The sequence below is a fragment of the Morone saxatilis genome, unplaced genomic scaffold (assembly GCF_004916995.1).
Source record: "Morone saxatilis isolate NCDOM2014 unplaced genomic scaffold, NCSU_SB_2.0 Contig15, whole genome shotgun sequence".
Lineage (NCBI taxonomy): Eukaryota > Metazoa > Chordata > Actinopteri > Moronidae > Morone > Morone saxatilis.
In genome coordinates this window covers 13,240,188-13,261,152 of record NW_023339707.1, presented here as the reverse complement: position 1 = coordinate 13,261,152, position 20,965 = coordinate 13,240,188, and the positions used below count along the sequence as shown (strand labels likewise).

Below are 20,965 nucleotides of genomic sequence, written 5' to 3'. Positions count from 1 at the left end.
ATGTAATGTTGTAAAGTTAAGTTTAAGGAAAACACATAAATAAAGTCACAAAACTGGTTTGATTCATGAGAGTGCAAACTTTAATGAACAACTTCAGCAGATACATGATGATGTGTTTCAAATAATGTCAAAGTTCAGCAGTTTTCTTCTTCAGTTCTGACACTTAAAACACTATTTTCTTTCCATTACCACAAATCGGTGTCCAAACTTTTGTGGTGACAGTGGTGGTACATGGGAAGTTGTCCCACTGCTGGCGTACAATATTTGCTTGCTTCTCATAAGGTCGTAACTGTTTTGCTTGAAAAATAAAGTATAAACATGGTCGACAGCTTCAGCCTGTTGCACTTAGTGCTACGAACACATACAAACACAAGGAAGCATGGGTGTAAGAAGAACACCAGCGATGTGTTTTCAATATGTACAAAGTTTTCTCTTCAAAAGCACAGTGATTTAGACTCTGCTTACAGTATTATACCTCTGTTTTCAGTGGTAAATATGAGGGTCTAGGTTTGTAATACTTTGATTTATAAAAGCAACTTTAAGAGAGTTCTGGTTAAAACATATAAAACTTCATTTGGAACATAATTCATAAACGCTGACAAATTGTGCACAGCTTGTAATACTTAAGGCAATAATATAAACGTATATAAACAAAGTAATAGAAATTATTTGAAGATTGTAAAAAATTAAATTTAAAGGAATCTCTGTGTTGGATGCTGTAATAAAACATTGTCATACCTTAGGATAATAACCACAGCAAAAGCCCTTTTGTAAACAAAATTCAAAGAGGACTGCTTTTGAACACATATAAACTTGGTAGGTTTTGCAACATAGTTGCATTATTATCAAATATCTATTCAGCCAAAATATTCTACTGAAGAATCTGTCCAAGACAGCGTGGATTCAGCACAGTTAACACTTTACGGATGATAAGCTACATGTAAAGTTTCTTCTCATAAATACTGATGGACTGTTTTTGTGCAGCAGATATGATTTTTTTTCTTCAGTGATGGTGGAAATTTTCATTGAAGCTGAATATACAAAACACACAAATCACAGCTCACAGAAGCAACATTTAAAGTTAAATAGTACTTGAAGATTCTTCTAGTTGGTCTCTGCTACCAAATCGTACCTAAAAAAAAAAAAAAGCATATGATCTGTTGTTTATATGATCTTAAAATAAGTAATATTTGAACATACATTGGTGGATACAACTCTACTGTTACACAATATTGTTCAGTAGCTGTTTTATTAACTGAAATGATTACCATTGAGTGACACCAGCCTTGAGGTCAATTTGGTCCAGGTCCAGCTGCAACTGAGGGCAACAAAGCATAAAAGATGATATTCCACATTTCTATATCACTGGTGTCTGGTCATAATCACTACATCGACACTAAAGAATTTATGTAATGTTAATGGCAATAATGAAATTATATTTACCTTGCCAATAAGCTCCCTCTCTCTGCTCATGAAGGATACGCTGTTCTTCACAGACAGGTCCAGTCTTCTCTGAATGGACTCCTCCAGAGAGAAATCAAAGTCAAACCTAAAGAGAGAAAGAAAGAGAGAGAAAGGTGGGTGAGTTAACATCCTCGCACTTCCTTCACTATCATGAGTGTCTCATTTGTTTGTCTTACCTCTCGTTGAATTCTGGGTTGAGGTCTCTCTTCTTGGTGGCAGTTCTCCTCTTGGTGGTGGCCTTCTTGTCAGGCAGCAGGATAAAGGAAACATATGGGTCGGCACCGTCCTTGGAGCAGGCAGCCAGGGCTCTGTGGGTATATAGCGATCACAGTCACATCATGAGCTGGTAGCAAAGTAAATAGATAAACAAAGAGGTAAAGAGGTAACGTAACGTCATATAGAGACCTGCAGGAGTGTACAGTGATGAAGAGCCTGTTCTCCTCTGCGGAGTAGCCAACAGTAAGCTTCACCTGCCCTGCTGTGTTTGTGTTATCGCTAGCTCTGAAGACACAATGTGGAAAATGTCATTATTTGAATACTTCCGGCTGAAAAAAACTGGAAAACAGTTCACCAAAGGAAGCCCTGATAACTACTATCTTGACAGTGGAGGCTGTAAGTACATGCGTGCGACTCACATGGAGAATGCACTTCTCTGTCTGAGGTCTAGATGGGAAGGAACCCATCTGGGAAGGACTTCTTCTCCACCAGCGTCACTACCTGCATCCCCCTTACGACACACCGCCAGCTGAGTGTCCAAGATCTGCAAAACATACGGAAATAGAAATCATAGCTTAATAGCGTGATAATATTTGACCTCACGTCTGAATAATTCTACAGACTTTCTGTGCAGTAAGACTTACAGGACGCTTTAAAGTACAGTATTCACTGCAGTGGAATATTGGTTCTATAAACTTTGAACCTTTGACATACCTTACATGATGAGCTGATAGAGTACAGAATTAAACATCACTCATATGGACACATACTGCAATATATTGACAGTGTAGAGAAAATAAGCAGGGTATATTGTCAGTACCTTGAGCATGACCCTCAGTAGTATCTGGCTTTCTGGAAGTGCTCCATCCAGATTAACCCAGCGGTCCAGCACTAAGCCTGGCTCAAACAGCACCTCTCTGAGAGGAAGTGTCAAGGACCCGAGGGCCTGGCCCCAGCTGTGGGAGAGCTAGATACAAACATAGAGAAACATATAAATATATAATACAACTGCATGAATTCATAAAAAGTGGACATACAGATGCTGTTAATGATTCTCACCTTCACTGTGAGTGCTTCCTCTCTGGGGTCGCGAACAAAAAAGTGAAAGGCTTCGTCCCATTGAGGGGAAGTGGAACGCTCACAAATCTTGAGAAAGAAAGAAAATGTAATGACTTTTCTGCACTTTTCTTTTGTTCCATTCACAAGCTCATTTAAGACATCACGATCCTACCTTGGTTTTGTGTATAACGTTTTTGAGGATAATTTCAGCCCCGACTTTTGGCTCCTTTCCACTCTTTTTCAACTAAAATCAGACACAAAGAATATTCTAATAAAACCTCTGTAATCAACACATTACACCACCACTGATTTAATGTATAAAAGAACATGCAGCCGTATTGCAACACTGCAGAGTTGTATGCAATAAACTGCCACTAAAAGCAACTTTTGTACTTCTGCAATCTTTGGGCAAGGAAGAGAACATCACAATAAACAAACAAATAGCACCCCAGGACTCATGGGTATGATCTCACCGGCAGATAATGGGCACGCTCCACATACACAAACAGCACAGCCACTGATGGCACAACCTTGTTCTGGTACGACTGCTGAGATTGGTACTGCAGGATCTGTAGGAAGAGGAGAGTGACAGAGTTTGTAAGACTTATTGTGACTTATTGTGCAATAAGAAAGTTGTTTTTAATATTTCCTTCACAACCGACAAAGATATGAGCATAAATAAACTAATTTACACAAAGTATCTTAAGAGATATCCACAACAATCTATACACTGCTTATACATACAAAGTTGCACACAGCAAAAGTTTATTTCCCGTTGATTAACTGCTTGTAACAGCTATAGCAACCAAACAACAGAAAGAAAACAAGGTTACCGGGATCTCATGGTACAAGAGGCATTATTTAAAGCATAAGTTTAGATTTCTTTCAAGGTTGCTGTTTCATTCCTCCCATCCACTCTGGTCAATTCCTGGCACAACTCTACTGTAAAAGATGCAGTAAAACAAAATCCACAGTCCTTGTTCCATGCAGAAATGCTTTCTACAGCCAAGTTAATATGAGGCTTCAGCATTAGACAAATCATGTGGATATCTTTTTGCCACTGTTGTGAAACAGCCAGAAACACAACTACAAGTTAAGTATCTCTCTGCTGTGGCTCAGAAAGGAAACACAGTCCGTGGAAATAAAAAGTGGAAATGCTTTTCTTTGACTGCTACAAAGATTGTATCTTTGGCAGATATTCACTGGATTTGGTTAACTCAGAATGCTGAAGCCTCATATTAACTTTGACTAAACTTTGAAATGCATTTTTGCACATGACCATGACTAGAGAAGAAAGGGATCACTTCACGGCCAGTATGGACGAACTATTACAGCCTCCATTAACTTCTTCACTGTGAATATACCATGTGAGTACAAACTCTGAATATATCCTTTATAAAGAGGGAACATTTGTAATTTTGTATTAAACCTGTTCATCATTTGTCTACTTGATTGAGTATTGTGGATTTTGTAGCATCCAGGTACACATCCATGGTTCTGGTTCTACTTACCTAAGTTTAGCTTTTTTATTGCACATTTAAATTTTTATGCCTGTAGCTTTATATTATTTCATCAATTTCTTTGTACTTACTTAGTTACTTACTTAGTAGTATTTATTATTACTGAATTTATTATTGTGCTTGGAAAATATCTTACAGACTCCAGTCTGGCCAGGTCGGAGACTCTGGGCAGCCACTCCAGCACCAGGTGAACTCGGCCTGACTTCACATCATTTAGAGTGTACCACTGTAATAAGAGTGGCACAGAAATGTCTGGGTTACAATATGAATATAAATGTAAACATCATCTGTTAAATTATCTGTTTCAAATCATTTCAACTATGTGTCACACACCGTATCAATGAATTGTGCACTGATGATATCTCGTAGGCTAAGCTTGAACCTGCAAAGACAGAACTCAATCAATACTTTATTCTCCCTCATTAACAAATTTTCCTTCAGTTAAAGAGCCATGTACCTCCCAAGGAAGTCATCCTGATCAAGGTCCTTGTCAAACAACTCAAACTGGATCTCCTGACCAGGAAGCTGCGTCAAAATCACCTAAATCATAGAAGAAAAAAATCAAATAATATCTAACTTTAAGCCAAATAATTTCATCAGAGGAGTAGAAGAACTAACTACTCAAGCATTAAACGAAGATAATACCTCATAGAGTTCATTCCAGATGGGGTTGAGGTTTTCTTTGATGGTGTGGCTACGGTAAGTGATACCAGCCACACGGATCTTGACATAGGGGTCGCTCTTCCCCTTCACCATGCCCCCCATGAAGTTGTCCTTCGCTATCAGGTTTTGGGCCTCGACCAGATTGATACGCAGCACTCCCTGTGGGCAGAACAAGGACAGAGAATACTACTACAGTGTGTGTGTGTGAGAGGCTGAGTGGTGCTGCTGATTGACTCTTGGTAACTGTTTTTACCTCCGTTGCAAACTCTAGGTCGGGCGTAGTGTGCTGTGGTCGTGCTGGTTGAGGTTTACCCAAACCACCGGGTCCTACAGGGTTCAGCTCTGATGTGTTTCCCCCCTGACCCATCCCGGAGCCAGGAACTGAAGGCCGAGGAGACGGAGTTGTAGGAGTGGCATCATCGCTTAGCCACAGAACCTAGTAGGAAACAAACAACGGTAATTATGGTGAGCAAATGTCAAGCAGTAAATTACTGAAAAACACTCTTTTCATGCTTCTTCAACTTCTTCATCTTCTGCTCCTATTTATGAGGACCACATGTTCAAGAATAGAAAGACGTGGCAGAAAGAAGACATGTGGATGGTCTACTTTAGGTTCATTTTGTGTGCTGGGGTTAAGTTCAGGCATGTAAAGGGGAGGAGATAAGGATTAGGAATTCATGTAGTGAATCTCATGATGCAAATTTGTGAGTGCACATGCTACAGTGCTTTATAATCAATATCCCACATGCTTGATCTAGGGGTGTTATGTTCAACAGGATCTGATTTCCATGGATGAAAAACACACACAGAGCCAGGGTAAGTTTAAATCTGAGATCTTGGTTGTGAAAGGGTTGTGTGATACTGAAGCATGTGCCTGAGGCCACAGCGGTCCTTTGGGAGCTGGTAGGATTTCAACGTTTTCCACACAGACACTTCAGCTGGGCCAAAACATAGCTTGAATCCGCATCTTACTTATCTACTACACTACCTGACACATGAGTGTGCACAAAAAAAGAGTCCATGTCTATGTATGAAATACCAACCCTAAGCACAATTTTGACATAGATGCGGCTGGCAGAACCAGAATTCTCCAGCTGGAACCACTGGTCCAAGGTGAGTTCAGAGGTCGCCAGAAGACGGGCCAGGGGGATGGTTAGGCTGCCCAGGGACAGAGCACGGTCATCATCTTTCACCTGATTGAAAAACAAAGGAACAGGATATGTGGAGTTCAGATAAAAGCAGCAGGAAGGACAGATATCATGAAGGGAAAAGGGCCATAATTAGGTTAAAGAGTCTAAAGAAGAGTGTAAAAATGTATTAGAACCAGAGGGAAAATCAATAAAGTATTTAGCGTAGTAATTACCTCCACGCCTCGAGATACTAGATTAATTGGTGTGTTCAGTCATTACTGAAAATTATTTACTTGAATGTCGATGTCTTGTTTGCGAGGATCCTGAATAAAGAAGGTAAAGGCATCCTCCCACACAGGGCTGTTGGTCCCGTAGCAAGTCTGCAGAAGAGAAAACATCCATTATGCTCAGAGTTTGCTTTCATTAACTGAGAAAAAGCTAAAGTTGTATCATTACCTTGCTCTCTTTAGTTGCATCCTGAATGGAAATCTGCACCATTGGGCTTGGGTCCTTATTGCCTTTTCTCATCTACAACATATCGAACACATCATTGTTGACAGATGGAAATTGTATGCACATCACACGGCAGAGCCCTAAATAATGATGATCTTACAGGCAGTTCGTGAGCTTGATCAAGATAGATAGCAAGGATGGCCGCAGATGGAGGATCAGCCGTCTTACTGGTCAAGTCCTGGTTCTTCTGGATCACCTGGTAGAATAACCACGAACAGAAGCAAAGAGCATGTGAGGAAAAGTATCTCAGAGCCTAAAAGCTTGAAGCCCAACCAGCGGCCACCAACAATTTTACTTTTTTAATACTATTGATTATGTTACAATGTTATTGATTAACTCATTGGCAATTTTAGATTCGTCTTATTTATTTTGTTTTTAGATTGCTCTGAGGTTATCTTTAACTTCGACTTAACTACTGTCTTGCAGTAAAGTAAAACAGAACACACACAAACTGAAAAATAATATATATAAAGCATAATGCATAAAAATCTGAATAAAATGTGTAAAAAACAACTACACACCTCACATTCAACAATCTACACAAGGTGACAGCATCCCATAAAACCTGTAGTACATCCAGCCATTTTCATCCAACCCAAAGGTGCCACTTTAGAGTGTTTGTATCTTTTATCTGATTCAAAATCAGTGATTTTACAATAACATCTTGGCAAGAAAGACAATTGGCAACAATAAAAAGATATTTAATTTTTTTCTGGTTACATAATTCCGATGATAAAGTTAAAGTATACTAACTTCAAATTAAAGGATTCTATCAAAATCAAACTTAAAACTAACATTTGAATCAATGGGAAAAAGTTCAACTTAATCTAAACTAATTTCTGGCCAGGAGCCTTTGTTGCATGTCATCACCCTCTCTCCCTATGTTTCCTGTCTCTCTACGCGGTGGATAAACAAATAAATAACATGGTTTAATAATCTAAAAATTATTCTCAGATATTTTGTCTACATCACTACCCAAAACCCTGCTGCTGATAGGGCATAAAAAAGATTTGCTGCGTAGCATAAGGCTGTGCTGTAGACTCACATCACTCAGTCTGTCAGCAGAGGACAGCAGAGAGAGCCACTCCAACCGGAGGTGGACGCTGCCGGATGGGACGTCCTTCAGATTAAACCACTGTTTACAAAAACAGAGGGCTCATTAAACACACACTTTTCTCTGTATGGCAGGATAGAAGATCAAAGCAGATCACGCGGAGGCACATGGCCTCTGCAATGTCACACGCTAACAGGATTACTGCAGTCTTCCTCAGATATTTTTTACAGACGACATAATAACTGCATTCTTGTGCTTGCTGTTTATTATATTATTTGAGTGAGAATACATACATAAATGTAGTGGTAAAATCTAAAAAGGTTAAACATAAGCAGTACTACTTACATCATCCACAATTCTGGCCTTCTTTACAATATCAAGATCCACCTTGACTCTGAAAGAGAGGCAGATAAAGAGAGATAGAGACAGAATCAATGAAGCCATGAATCAAAGAGACTAAAGCGTTCAAATTTCGACAGAATCATGGCCCAGCATGGCAATAGCAGAGATGGAAATGACATGAGCAGCACACAGAGACAGAGTAAATGAATGAGAATGAATAAGCTACCTCCCCAGGAAGTCATCCTGGTCTGGGTCTTTGTCAAAAACTTCCACTTCCAACTCCTGACCAGGTACTTCATGGACAATCACCTGACACACACACACACACACACATAAATGGACGAACACACAATACACACAACAAATAAACAAATATAGATACAGCCACAAATGACACAATAACACAAGGGCATGCAAACAGAATCACAACGGCAACAACCTTTCACTTGTGCTAAAGTAGATGTTCATAATTTAATATCTATTCTATTTTGGTTCAAATTTCATAAACCACAAGAAAAGACAAATATGTCAGCAAGCAGTTTTCGCAAGAGCTGATTATCTCGGAAACAGGGACTTCCTGCTACCACAGAAGTAGATCGTATCTCCTCAAAACTGTTTATCTCTGTGCCAGTGACATGTTTACTACCAAAGACTTCCCTATGCAGTCCGTACAAAGCAAGGACACCAGCACCAAGCTATAACTTTTAGTGCACACATTGGTAGGAAGTGCAGCACTTGAATATAAAGGCAAACCCATATATCTCATGTTTCTTTTAGCTCAGTTTTAAGATATATTTTATTTCCTCCCAGCCCCTCTCACCTCGTACATCTCCCTCCACTGTGGGTTCAGGTTGCTGTCCACGTGATGAGAGGTGAAGATCTGGGTTCCCACACGCAAAACGGCATATGGGTCCGACTTCCCATCGATTAGGCCCTTGATGACCGTATCCTTGGCAGTCAAGTCCTCAGCCTCCAGCAGGTGGATGCGCACAACTCCCTAGCATGTGAATACACATGAAGGAAAACGTATGCATGCACGAAGAAATGAAAATTTTAGTCAGCAAGCTTGCCCACATAACATGCATTCATGTTTTTCATTCACAATGTGAATTTGCTGTATGACTGTTAAGCTATGTGTTTGCTTGCAACGTATAGACTGAGGCAGATCTGCTTTTGTCTGTGTAGCTCCATGTTTCTCCAGGCCATTCATAATTGAGACAGTTACCCTTGGGAGAGGGGAGCGGAGCTGTGCAATGTGCAGGTCGGCCACCAGGGGAACAGTGAGACGGTTGGGGAGCACCAGGTGGGAGGCTATTGCATCCATTATCATAGTGTCCGACATGGCACTGCAAATGAATGCCAGGATGATGTTGGGGGCACACATGGGAGGGACACACAGACAAAACAGACAGAGACTATATACTACTGCTGAACACATGAACATGCAATAAATAACATGATATTCAGGTTCTTAGCAACAGAACCAACAGGAAGCAACCACTGGCTAAAGATGACAACAGTGTTTTGTGAAATCATGTTGGCTAATGTCATCAAAAGGAGGAATACAATTAAAAGATAATGACAAACTGTCATTCAAAGTATTGCCAGAGGGAACTGGTGAGTCAAAAAATGTTCACCTCAGGCAACACTTTAATTGTATTTTCACAGAAGTATATTATATAAGATCGTAACACACACAGTGTAGAATCAGCCACCATACAATTACATTGAATATGAATGTTAAATAGAGCTGCATCACTCAAATCTGTCAGACCATCAGTTTATCTTCATATTGTATCTAATTGTACTGTAGTTGATTCTACATTGTCTGCAGTGTGACCTTACATAAACCTTGAAAAATACCTTGATATCAATACAGGGAATCATAATATACATACTGAAGAAATATAATAAGTATGGCATAAGGTTTAACAAGGATAAGGATAAGACTGACATTGTTCAATCTTTTTCTTGCCATGAAATGCCATGAAAAGAATAAAACCAACAATGTGTTATTCTGTCAGTACTTTCAACTTATCGACCCTGTCTGTAGCTCCAACCCTAACCCTAACCACTCGATAGTGACAGTTGAAGATAGACAGGCAAGAGGGAGAAAGGGAGGGGGGGATGACACGCAGCAAAGTGCTACAGGTCGGATTCAAACCACGAGACGCTGCAGCAAGGACTTGGTCTTGGTACATGGGCCTACCAGGTAAGCTATCCAGGCCTTCAAAGGGTGGTCACAAATATTTACTATCATAATAAAAAGTAATTTCCTAAAACAGCTGGGCAAGTTACTGAAACAAGAGCGAATAGTGGATTTGTTGGGCACTATTTTCTGGCGCAGATAAATACACATTTGCTGCTTTATTGAACATTTAAGGGTGATGTGTGCGCTAACTAACGAAACTACTGTGTCCTTGTTTGAAGAAAAACCTTACCCAGTGCAACAGCATGACTCATTTATGAATAGTTTCATAATAGTAACAATGCAGCTTTGTGGCACACGGGAATACGCTACATCAGGATTTAGTTACTTGTTATATGATCAATTGATTGTTGGTTTTAGAGTCTTAACAGGATTTCTTGACAAGAGCAAACATATAGGATATCACCACACTTACCCTTTAAGGGTGTGACCGCACTGATCCGTCACTGAACAGAAAAACCTCAGACTCTAGTGGCTAAATAAATAATAAATTCTCTGAAAAAAACATTTAAAAAAACACCAGACAGATCAATGCGGCCACGCCCTAAAATATATCCACACAGAGCTCCATCATATAAACTCACTTTAGTCCAGGGATATCTAACAGGTTGGTCAGTCCAGTCCAGTTGATGTCCAGTTTCTATGACCCAGATAAAAGTAAAGACATATGAATACATACATGTAGATATGTATTCATGTTCACATAACAGTGCAGTGCAAAACTGAGAAGTAATCAAATGTGGTTCACTGGTGTTCTACGCACAGGTCTGCGGATGAAGAACATTGTGATGGCTCCAACCAGTGGCATATCTCCGATCAGAGGCTCAAGGATCACACGCAGCTTCCCATGGAGCTGCAAAGAGAAAAAGATTGAAATGATGTTTTCAGACAATATTTGACTAATAATGCTAATAATGTAAGAATATCTGGTAACACTTTATTTGGATAGTTAGCCTACAGATAGTTTATTTAGAGTATTTGTAACATTTCAACTCTTACACTTTACTAGATGTTTAACAGATTATCTACTGAGTATATGTGACAATTCATGAACATACCCTAAGATATTTCTATGTCTAAACCTAACCAAACCTGAACCACAGTGGTGTGATAGCAGGAAACAGTTCACCAACTAGACTTATAAGCTGTTGAAATGTTAGTCTACAAATAGTCTATAAGCAATCTATAGGCAGACTATCCAAATCAAGTGTTACCAAATATCATTTACATATTATATATCTTATAGTGTTAAATATATTATACCTGAACTCCTTTCACTCCAGCTTTGCAAAAGTACTTTTTGATTTCTACGTTGATCTCAACATCACCGGCATAGCTGCAAATAGCAGAGCAGTGACAATTCAAGAGATACATGTTTAATCAACAGAAGCAGCTGAGCATGAGCTGTCATGAGTAAACAATGATCTGCAGTAACAAACTGGGACAAACCCTACCCTAATGTAGGACACTTCGTGGTAACTACTTCTTTGAACATTGCAGTGTTTGACTTGACTGACTGGTTATACACAAGCAAGAATATGAAATAAAGAACAAACAGAAGTTGTTAATGCATTACCTCAGGTACAAATCCAACATAACTTGTCTCTTATCGTGTTCTGTGTGAGCCTTTACACCAACCAGCTTTAGAGCCTGCGAACACAACAGCTGTTAATACACAAAACAAATAAGACTGCAAGAGAATTTAAAAAAAGATGCACATGAAGATTATATCATTCGCTGTGATGAACTCATTCATCTTCAGGATTGTAATACAAGCCCTGCATTACCTGAATAACATATTAGCCACATTAAAACCATGGGTTCCACTTTATTTTCTTGCTCGTGGAACATTTACAGAATGAATTGCTGCTTTTATGACGGGCCATTCAGATACCTTGTCCCCTATGTTGACCTTGGTGAAGCTGAGAGTCTGCAAGTGAATGCTGGAGGCACGGATGGCAGGAGCAATGGTTTCCACCAGCAACTTCTCCAGATACTGGCCTACAAAGGGCCAAGCCTGTTGCAGGATCTGCACGACAGAACATAATAGCTATTCATTTTTCTTGGCAGATTTGAATAGGGCAACTATATGATCCAATTTGTTGTTATATATGAGATACACAGGATAGTATAATGTCATAAATAAATACAAATAACCAAAAGTGTTTCATGTTTGCATTCATGGTAATAAAATTCTGTGTATAACAATGGATTATTATGTGTGCAAAGTCATAGTAAGGCACTTCCTGTGAATAAGCAATAATTTACTAGAACCAGACAGCAAAGAACCATAAAGACACGTAGACAGACACACACATTTTCACACAAGCCATGGCCACGTATTGTTTGCCTTGTTGTTAAAAGACAGAGGACAAAATACAGAGTCAACATATCAGTGTTATCAGGCCACACAGCCTCACACTGGTGTAATCTTCAGCATTTCCGTGTGAGGTGTAAGTGTGAGGCGCCAAGTCCTGTAAGCTGCTGTTCACTGATCCCCTGACCTCCAAACTCCTCGTGAGACTGGTGATGCTAACAGGCTACAGCAACAGGAGGGTCTCCCATAGATTATTTATGATACAGTTACGGACCTGCAGTTAGAAATGATGCATTCAATAAAAGTGCAACTCCTCACAGGGCTTTTTCACACGCATTGCTCACAGCTCATATAATCTCCACACATTAAATATAATAGAAGGTGAGAACATTTCAGGGCTGATGTATTGTTTGTTTACAGCTGCAGGAGAGGAGGGTACGTGTGAACAGCTGGATCACATGTCAGGAAGCCTGGAGGAGAGACGTGGGCTGGTGAAAGATGAGGCCAGCAAATTGCCATCCTACAATCTGGGCTTCTATCACTGAGTTCATTACATTTTTCTCTCCAGAAGGGCGCTTTGTATTATTAGTATTCATAACCACACTTGCCTTGTGCTGATACGAGGTTACTGTACTGACAGAGACAAAGAGTTCTGCGATACGATCTGAGCCGCTCTCCCTGCCTCTTAATTACACCAGTAGATAATCAACTCTGATGGGGAGGCTGCAACGGGAGCCGGGTCACTTAAAGTCCACACAAGTGCTTTTTATCTTCATATTAAATGTGAGGCATCGGAGCTGCCGTTGGAGTTGCTCAACTGAACCAAGAACACTTTATCTTGAAATCGTTGTTGTTTCCTTCCTTCCTTAATAGTTCAGCTGTATGAAGCAGAGGAGTTCAGCGTGCATGCTGCGTGTTCAAACAGATAATTCTTTAAAAAAGGATGAGTTTATGATTTTAAAATACACAGCTGCACACATGAAATGTCTGATAGGAAATAAAAACATACCTTATTCAGCCATTCCACTTTTTCCACATCTGGAAAGTTGACCTGTGGAAAAGTAATATTAGTCAGGCATGAGCTCAAATACGACACAGTAGTGTGAAATGACCTCAAGCTCTGAGTGGAGCAGTTAAAATACCTGAGATGATTCTTTAAGCAATATGTTTTTTGGACATGTGGAGTAATCAGAAGCCATCTGTAAATTGTTTTACAGCAGAAGAGGCAGTTTTTCTCCTTGAATTTCCCCCAGCTTCCTACATTTAAAATATATATCTGTTTATATATTTAATTTAGAAGTTAAGAGAGAACACAGGCCTAACAACTTAACACTAATTTGGTTACTGCCAAATATTCAGGAAATCATCAACAACATGCACATCATGCTTTCCTCCAAACCACATGAGATCTTAAGATTAAACCTAGCTGCCCACACACACACACACAAACACATGCACACCCACAGTTTATTCTCTCTCCCTCTCTATCCAGATATGGTGGTCCTGGTTACTGCCTCTGCTCTGCTCTGAATGATGTTTATGAGTCATCAGGTTTTTGAAGCCAGATAAGGTCAATGGCAGCTCGACTGTAGTGAAACGGGAAGAGGAAACACACAGAGAATCTCTCCCATTGCTAGATAAATTATTTTTTTACAGTACCGGCAGGCATTTTATGGTCTACTTAGTGCAAGGTCTCCTCAATATCATGTCACTTATTCCACTACAAAGACCTCATCTGACATGTTAATTCACATTCCTCACTGTGGCAGCAGTTCAAACTAATTCCCCAGGCACTGCACAGTAGGAATGTCTAAATATGGCTGGTCAGGGACAGGAGGAAAACACTGTGAACAAAAAGGACAGTCATGCACACATTTATCTGAGGGTTGCCATAAAGCAAAATCTTTTCATGTGTGCATGTGATCACTTTAAGAAGTCAGGAGCTTCTAAAGAAACAACAAGCGCCTGTGATGAGAAATATACATGTAGGATCACAGTGATGCAAAGTAACTGAGATGCAGCTCAAGTTCAGCCTGACAGATGTGGAAGATGTGACAGGTGATACAGACGGCAGAGAAAGACCGTGGTAGCCAGTTCTTACCCAGGGAGGCAAATCCCTTTTGGCCCTGAAAACGTTTTCAGTGGTGAATTTCCTCTCGTTCTCCAGAAGGTACATCGCAGACTTCAGCCTCATCACTTTCTCCAGTCGACTGTGTTTCCATCCCATGTAGATCATCAGCCCGAACAGGACTAGACTGATGCTGAAGCCATAATATCCGGCTAGGTACACCGGTAGAATGGCACCCAGGCATTTTCCAAACGACCACAGCACACTCACTGCGCGTTCAGCGGGGGGTGGGCTCGGTAAGGCCGGGGCTGTGACCGATGTGCCTCTGCTAATGCCCGGTTCTGCATCCGCGGCGGGCATCGCAAGATCCGTTTAACTTCACTGGCTCGACCTGGCCTTCAGCTTCTCTGCTTCTGCGACTGAGTGGCAAAGCGCCACTGAACAACTTAGCACCGTTTTATTATGGAAACCATCGAGAAAATCAACGACAAACTGCGAGCTTCGGTCGGTCAGATCATGATCACGGCTCTGCTGCGCTCTCGCTCAGTTCCGCAGGGTACCAAAATGGGCTATTCCGCGTTTCATTTACGTGCAACGCTTCTGCCACAGAGCAGGGCAAGCAGAGACCAAGACCTGCGAGGGCGGGCTCAGCTTCAAACCCTCCTTCAAATGAAATCCAGTAGAAAGAAACCCAAACCCTAGAATTAACTTGGTGGTGGCGTCACGCACTGGCTCGGGCGGAGCGTAATGCGTCCTGTGTGCAAAGTGAACCACTGTTTGCTTAAGACACCAGAGGACACGTTTATTCAGAGAAATCATCAGCACGGTGTAAAGTAAAGGAACCGCTACGCAAAAAAACAACTGTTTGTGTGTACAGGCTGCAGAACCCGTTATCTTTTCTTACATAACCGGATTAAATCCTGCTGCGTGCGCAAGCGCTCCTGTCATCTCCACTGCAGCAGTGCCAACAGGTCCGTTTGTCAGAGAAGGTGTATTAGCGCTGATGCTTCATCGAGTTGCATAGATCAGCTGCTGTTGTGTTGTCTATAAATAGACACAAGTGACAGAATCGTGACACCAGCATGCATGTAACGCAGAGTTTACACAACGGCTAAATGCAGGTGAAAGGAGCACTGAGCCTATAATCATAATGTGTCGTCCAGGTGCGGGTTGTCTTGTGGTTTTTCCACGTTTCTCATTAATAGCTTCATTTCTTTGGCAACTAAAACAGACCAGGTTAATCCCTCCCTGGTTGCCTGGATACAGCCAATTAGCAATATTTGCTGGAGGGGGTGAAAGGTTTGATGATCCACTGTGTAAACGGAAGCAAGCAGACACAGACATGCAGTCAGTCAAGCAAAAATACCAGAAAGCAACAACAAATGTAGATGTATATAGGCTATTTAAAATGTAGAGGTTTCTATGTGGGATTCAGTGACATTTAGAGATGAAGTAGCCTACAATAAGTGTATGTTATTCCTAAAAGTAGGTAGGATACATAAAGGCTTTGAGCATACAGACCAATGAAATAGGTCTACATTTTCATTGCCTCACACTTCCAAATATTCTAAATACAACAACCACCCAACCATGCTGTCTATAGGACTCATTTTATAACCTGCTACATTTTGACATGTATGTATTTATACCTATTGTATTCCCTTCTTTTTATTCAGTTACTGTCTTTCTTGTAAAATTTGTTGTTACGTTTATATTGTACATGTATAGGCTGTATATGTCAGAATTTTGTTGCTGTAAACAAAGACAACAACTCTTCTGATCCTACTTACAGTGTTTGTATTGGTTTAGAGGGAAACTTAATTTATGTTTACAAATAAAACATTTTGTAATAGTATTGCACAACTATTGAAAGCTAGAACGTCCTATGGCCTGCTTTCAAAATTGTGTATTTAAAAAGTAAAGAAGTCATACCAGTTCAGTGCTAAATGAACCTCCAAACTGGTATTAAAGTGTTTTGTCTGTCTGGTTTACAACTGACGTGTTCATAAAAAATAGGGTTAGGGGGGTTAGGGTTAGTTAAATTGTTCTTCACTGGTCCGTTTGATAGAGAATCTGTACCAATCACCTCGAAGTCGAAACAATTCAGCTGTTTTGTTCTCACGCATGACATGAACACGAATGACATGAAGCAGCTGTTTTGTTCTCCAGAAGGAAGAAGCAGAAGTAACAGTCACAAGGTGGTGAGTCTTATTTGTGATGCTCAAATGATAAAGGCCAAAGGAAGTATCCACATCATACTAATACCACACAGGTTACACAAGCACTGCAAAAGTATTTAAGTATAATAAGAATATGTACTTTGAGTATTAAAAGTCCTCAATTCAGAAAAATGTCCTCCTATACTTGTGTTATATATTATACCATATAGATTTATAGTTTATTGTTACTCATGCATTAATGTAAAAGCAGGATTTTACTGTTGTATAGCTGTGGGGGTGGACATCATTTCTCACTATTTTGTATAGGACAGGAACTAATGATTATTTTTATTATGGATTATTTTAAAATTATTATAAGCAACACATCTTCACATTTGTGATGGTTTTGTTGTTTAGCTGGAACCACGAAATGATTTAACATACAATGATTATTATCAGAATAGTTGCCAACACATTTTCTGTCAATCAAATCGACTAATGATTTCAGCTGTACTTTTATACTGTTGGGAAGGTCAGTTTATAACAAAATATCATATTTTATAAGCTCCTTTCTTTGTGTATGCACAAATCTCAATTTGTAAAGTAACTAGTAACTACAGTTATCAAGTAAACGTTAAAAAATACAATATTTCTTTCTGAAATGGGAGTCAATGAGTAGAAAGTGGCATTAAAAGAGTGAAGCAGGAAGTATAAGTATCTCTAATTTGTCCTTAAGTAAATGTACTTAGTTACATTCCACCACTGCTGGCCAAGTTTAAACTTGTGCCTTGTGTCAGTCAAGTGTCAGTTTGGTTTTCCCAATAGTCATGTGCATGATTTAGAGTCAGCAATGCAAATGCATTAAGGGAAGCAAGAAAAGCTGTTAAATAAAATTTAACAAAAACTTTTTTGTGATGACTTTGCACACAGTATTCAGCATTCTAATGAGGATAATGTGGGTTCTATAACATCTGTTTTCTGGGCGCAAAGAGTGTAAACTGAATGTGTTAATGGCTGCACTTGCAAACTGAGCAGACCATTTTAAAAGAGGTTATTTGGGTTTTCTTCATTGACTATTGAGGTATAACATAGAAAGTTAGACGTTGAAAATCAACACTAAAACTTTGGATCATTGTGCCAATATTATTATGTTTACCATGGAGATTTGTTAGTGTTTACTGGGCCATGCTTGCCTCCAGCCAACAGTTTTGTTATCAGTTGGATCTGTGTTTTCAATTACACCAAGTTTGTCACCAACCTTTCCCACCCAAGTTTTATCCTTCTGAAATATTCAGGACAGTTAGCATGTTCTATTGATGCCCTTTAAATTACATCATTTATTTAGTTAAGGTCAGAGCAAAGAGAAAGCATCTTAAATCTCTGCCAGCACACGCTAACTTCAACACCGCCAGAACTGCTGAGAAAACAAAAGGACCAAAATTCAAGTTGCAGGTGCAGATGATGTTACTGTGCTTGGATCAGCCATTTCTTATCTAAAAACACTGAAACAGAAACTTGTGTTTTCTTAAAGCTGGTGATGTCCACACCAGGTTCCTGTGGGGCCTCTTGAAATGTGTCCACTAGAGCTCAGTTCTAGCTGATTTTTGTCCCCCGTTTAAAAAATATCGTATAGTTTACACTGTTATTGTCCCATAATTCCTACTTCTGCCTCGAAAAGGGGACCATTTGTTGTGGTGCAATACATTAAATATATGGTAACACTGACAGCTGAATTCTCCTTACAGCTCAAGGTGTAAGTGCAAATGGAAGAGAGAACTACAGTGACACTTTCCTCTTTAATAGTGTTTTCCAGCAACCGCGTGATTATAATCACCTTGGCTAAAGACAGGATAAATTATTGGACTGCCTTGAAGGGTAAAAACAAGATACATTAGCGAGTTGTTTGTCTTGAGTGAGCTCTGTGCAAAGGTTACAGCATTCACACACCCACTGAAGTCATGGGATGTGGGTTGAATCAGAAATGTTTTTTTAGAGAGATTTGCCCACAAGGTCCAGTTACAGATGTCCCTGTTGGACAAACAAGTTCAAAATGTTCCAAACTTTTAGTACTTAAACTTTAATATTTCCATTTCATACTACTTAATACTTCTACTCCACGATTACTGGAAAAATGTTTTACTACACCTGAGAGCTTTGGGTAAATGCTTTGCAGATTTAACATTAAGAAGCATACGACCAACCAATAAAATGTGAAGCATTGTAGCAGATTAAACTATATCGACAACATTAAAATGCTTTCACATTAACGCATTAGTAATATTGATCGAAAGCACTGGGTAAAGGGGTTGCTCTGCATAACGAGAGCCTACTATCACTTATGATACAGGAGAACATTTACATGTTAGATTGTTTTTCACAGCAGCCATTTTGACATGAATTAGGGTAAACAGGTTAAAAATGATACTAAGATACAACTTAACCTCAAATGGCTGCAGTGAATAATCTCTATACATTAATTCTATCCTAGTTAAAATACTGGTCCTGTACTTGTAGTGAGTATTTGTCCACTGTGGTTTATCTTAATTGTATAACTAATATCAATGATGGCTTTGTGAAGGGACCCAGCATGCACAATATGGATCCTGAAGCCACTGCAGTTTCTTCATTGAGCCATAACTGATATATTGCTAAATCTGAGAGTCTGATTCATTTACATGGCAAAAGCCTTTTGATTCAAGCTGATTGAACAGTTTGTTAGCACCTGGAAGATTACAGATATACCACTTCCAGAAAACAGCTTTTAAATCACTCCACCCGTAAAAGCACTTTGAAAGCAAACAGTAAATTAAAAAAAAAAAAAAACCAAGTTCCCAAATGTTTTTTAAACCAAAACCTTTAATCAGAGTATAAACAAAAACAGGTGACAAAAGTTGAGGAATTAAGAACAAAGAGTCCAGAATATCCCAGAGAAAAAGCCTGTCATCCAGCAGGCCTTGAATCAGCTCTCCAGCATCAGTCGCTGTTGCCTCAGGTGGATGTGGGCGCCACTGGCCTCAGACTTGACGCAGGGAGGGTCCTGGTCTCCAGCTGAGCTCACCGGTCTGGTTGTTGGCAACACGTGCTGTCACAGCCATGGCGGAGAGGACAGTTTACTTGGACCTCTGCCTCATCTTTCTCCTTTTGCGCTTCAGCCTGGAAAAAGTGATCAATACAAGAGTCAGTCAGCCGAAAGTCCTTCAGCACGATGCAAGAGGTGGACCTGATACTGCTGACTGAACAACATGCGCCACACAATCTTACCTGCGCATGCGCTTCTTTCTCCACTGCGGAAAAGGAAACACAACGTTAAATTACTTTCTCGTTTAATTAATGCATTTTTGAGAACACTGAAATATATTAAACCGCACTGAAATAAACATACAAATGGCAAAACACGTGTTTTACAGCTAAACGCTAACGGACGTGTTTGTGCTGCCCCGTCGACCTGATGCTAGCCAGCTAGCGAACGTTAGCACAACTGAACACTGATTATTTGACCATTGTGACATAAAAACACCAACCTTAGCTCTCATATCGACGAGGGGAGGCTGGAAACAGAAGGGAAAACATGAAAGATTAGCTGGATTGGTTCAGACAGAAGAGGATTAACTTGGATTGTGACAGCAGCGGCGGCGCTCACCTACCGACAGCTAACGACTCGTCTCCACGAAGGACGTCACAGTCCAGCGACGTCAAATTTATAGGGCCTGTATACGTCACTTTGATTGGACCGTAGTAGAACATGGGAAATGGAGTTTTCACGACGCTAAAGCTAATTCCTGGTGACGTATTGTGGCATTGCGGCAGCTTTGTACGCGCGTTTAAGGTTCATTGTTCCAGTTATATATTTGATTTGTTCAGACCATTGACAGTTTATATATATATTTATATAAATATAAATATAAAAAAGTATAACAATATTTAAATATTAAACAGTAGCGAATATAAATATATATACAGACCTTTGCAATGTATACACATGCAGCAGATCTCACTGGTCTAAATTGTTATTTTCTAGTAATAATTTTACCACGTAAATTGTATACATGTGATTGGTGTTACATATTCTCTTTACCCATGGGCCTAGCTACCATTAATTAGTCATGTCCTCAGTATTTTTAGCATTTTTGTGTGTGAATTTGGGTTTTTAACCGGTGAGTAACTTTTAAAATATACACATGGTGGGTATTTTTTAAAAGTATTTTCCAGTATTTTTAGACTCTGCAGGGTTAAATATTATTCATTTTTGGC

At 39.7% G+C, this 20,965-nt stretch overlaps 1 protein-coding gene and 1 long non-coding RNA gene across 3 annotated transcripts; both read right to left on the bottom strand.

Moving 5' to 3' along the window:
* Positions 1 to 70: 70 nt before the first annotated feature.
* On the bottom strand, positions 71 to 14,915 carry esyt1a (extended synaptotagmin-like protein 1a). Its single transcript, XM_035656920.1, has 31 exons — positions 14,589 to 14,915; positions 13,497 to 13,538; positions 12,065 to 12,199; positions 11,747 to 11,820; positions 11,434 to 11,506; positions 10,934 to 11,023; positions 10,755 to 10,810; positions 9,187 to 9,307; positions 8,782 to 8,958; positions 8,188 to 8,270; positions 7,965 to 8,013; positions 7,611 to 7,700; positions 6,666 to 6,761; positions 6,509 to 6,580; positions 6,346 to 6,432; positions 5,966 to 6,115; positions 5,176 to 5,358; positions 4,905 to 5,081; positions 4,717 to 4,799; positions 4,593 to 4,641; positions 4,396 to 4,485; positions 3,213 to 3,308; positions 2,912 to 2,983; positions 2,740 to 2,826; positions 2,501 to 2,647; positions 2,100 to 2,224; positions 1,870 to 1,965; positions 1,641 to 1,772; positions 1,444 to 1,549; positions 1,269 to 1,318; positions 71 to 1,132 (listed from the first exon to the last, which is right to left on the bottom strand). The coding sequence occupies exons 1-31, from the start codon at positions 14,913 to 14,915 to the stop codon at positions 1,105 to 1,107; spliced, it is 3,243 nt and encodes a 1,080-aa protein (XP_035512813.1). The 3' UTR covers positions 71 to 1,104.
* Positions 14,916 to 19,550: 4,635 nt separating this feature from the next.
* Positions 19,551 to 20,439, bottom strand: LOC118324573. Of its 2 annotated transcripts, none has more exons than XR_004796561.1 (4): positions 20,359 to 20,439; positions 20,236 to 20,262; positions 19,976 to 19,998; positions 19,551 to 19,867 (listed from the first exon to the last, which is right to left on the bottom strand). It is a non-coding gene; the product is annotated as an uncharacterized LOC118324573 (long non-coding RNA). The 2 variants fall into 2 exon arrangements; XR_004796562.1 differs by having other exon boundaries at positions 20,355 to 20,437.
* Between the last annotated feature and the right edge of the window lie 526 nt (positions 20,440 to 20,965).

Bases quoted from the DNA above. Each gene is read 5' to 3' on its own strand.
- esyt1a (XM_035656920.1), bottom strand. From the start codon at position 14,915: ATGCCCGCCGCGGATGCAGAACCGGGCATTAGCAGAGGCACATCGGTC. The intron at 9,308-10,754 runs GTGAGTTTATAT...ATTCATTTGCAG, and splicing joins TTAGATATCCCTGGACTAAA to TGCCATGTCGGACACTATGA. The intron at 6,762-7,610 runs GTGAGTCTACAG...TTATTCTACCAG, and splicing joins CTGCTGACAGACTGAGTGAT to GTGATCCAGAAGAACCAGGA.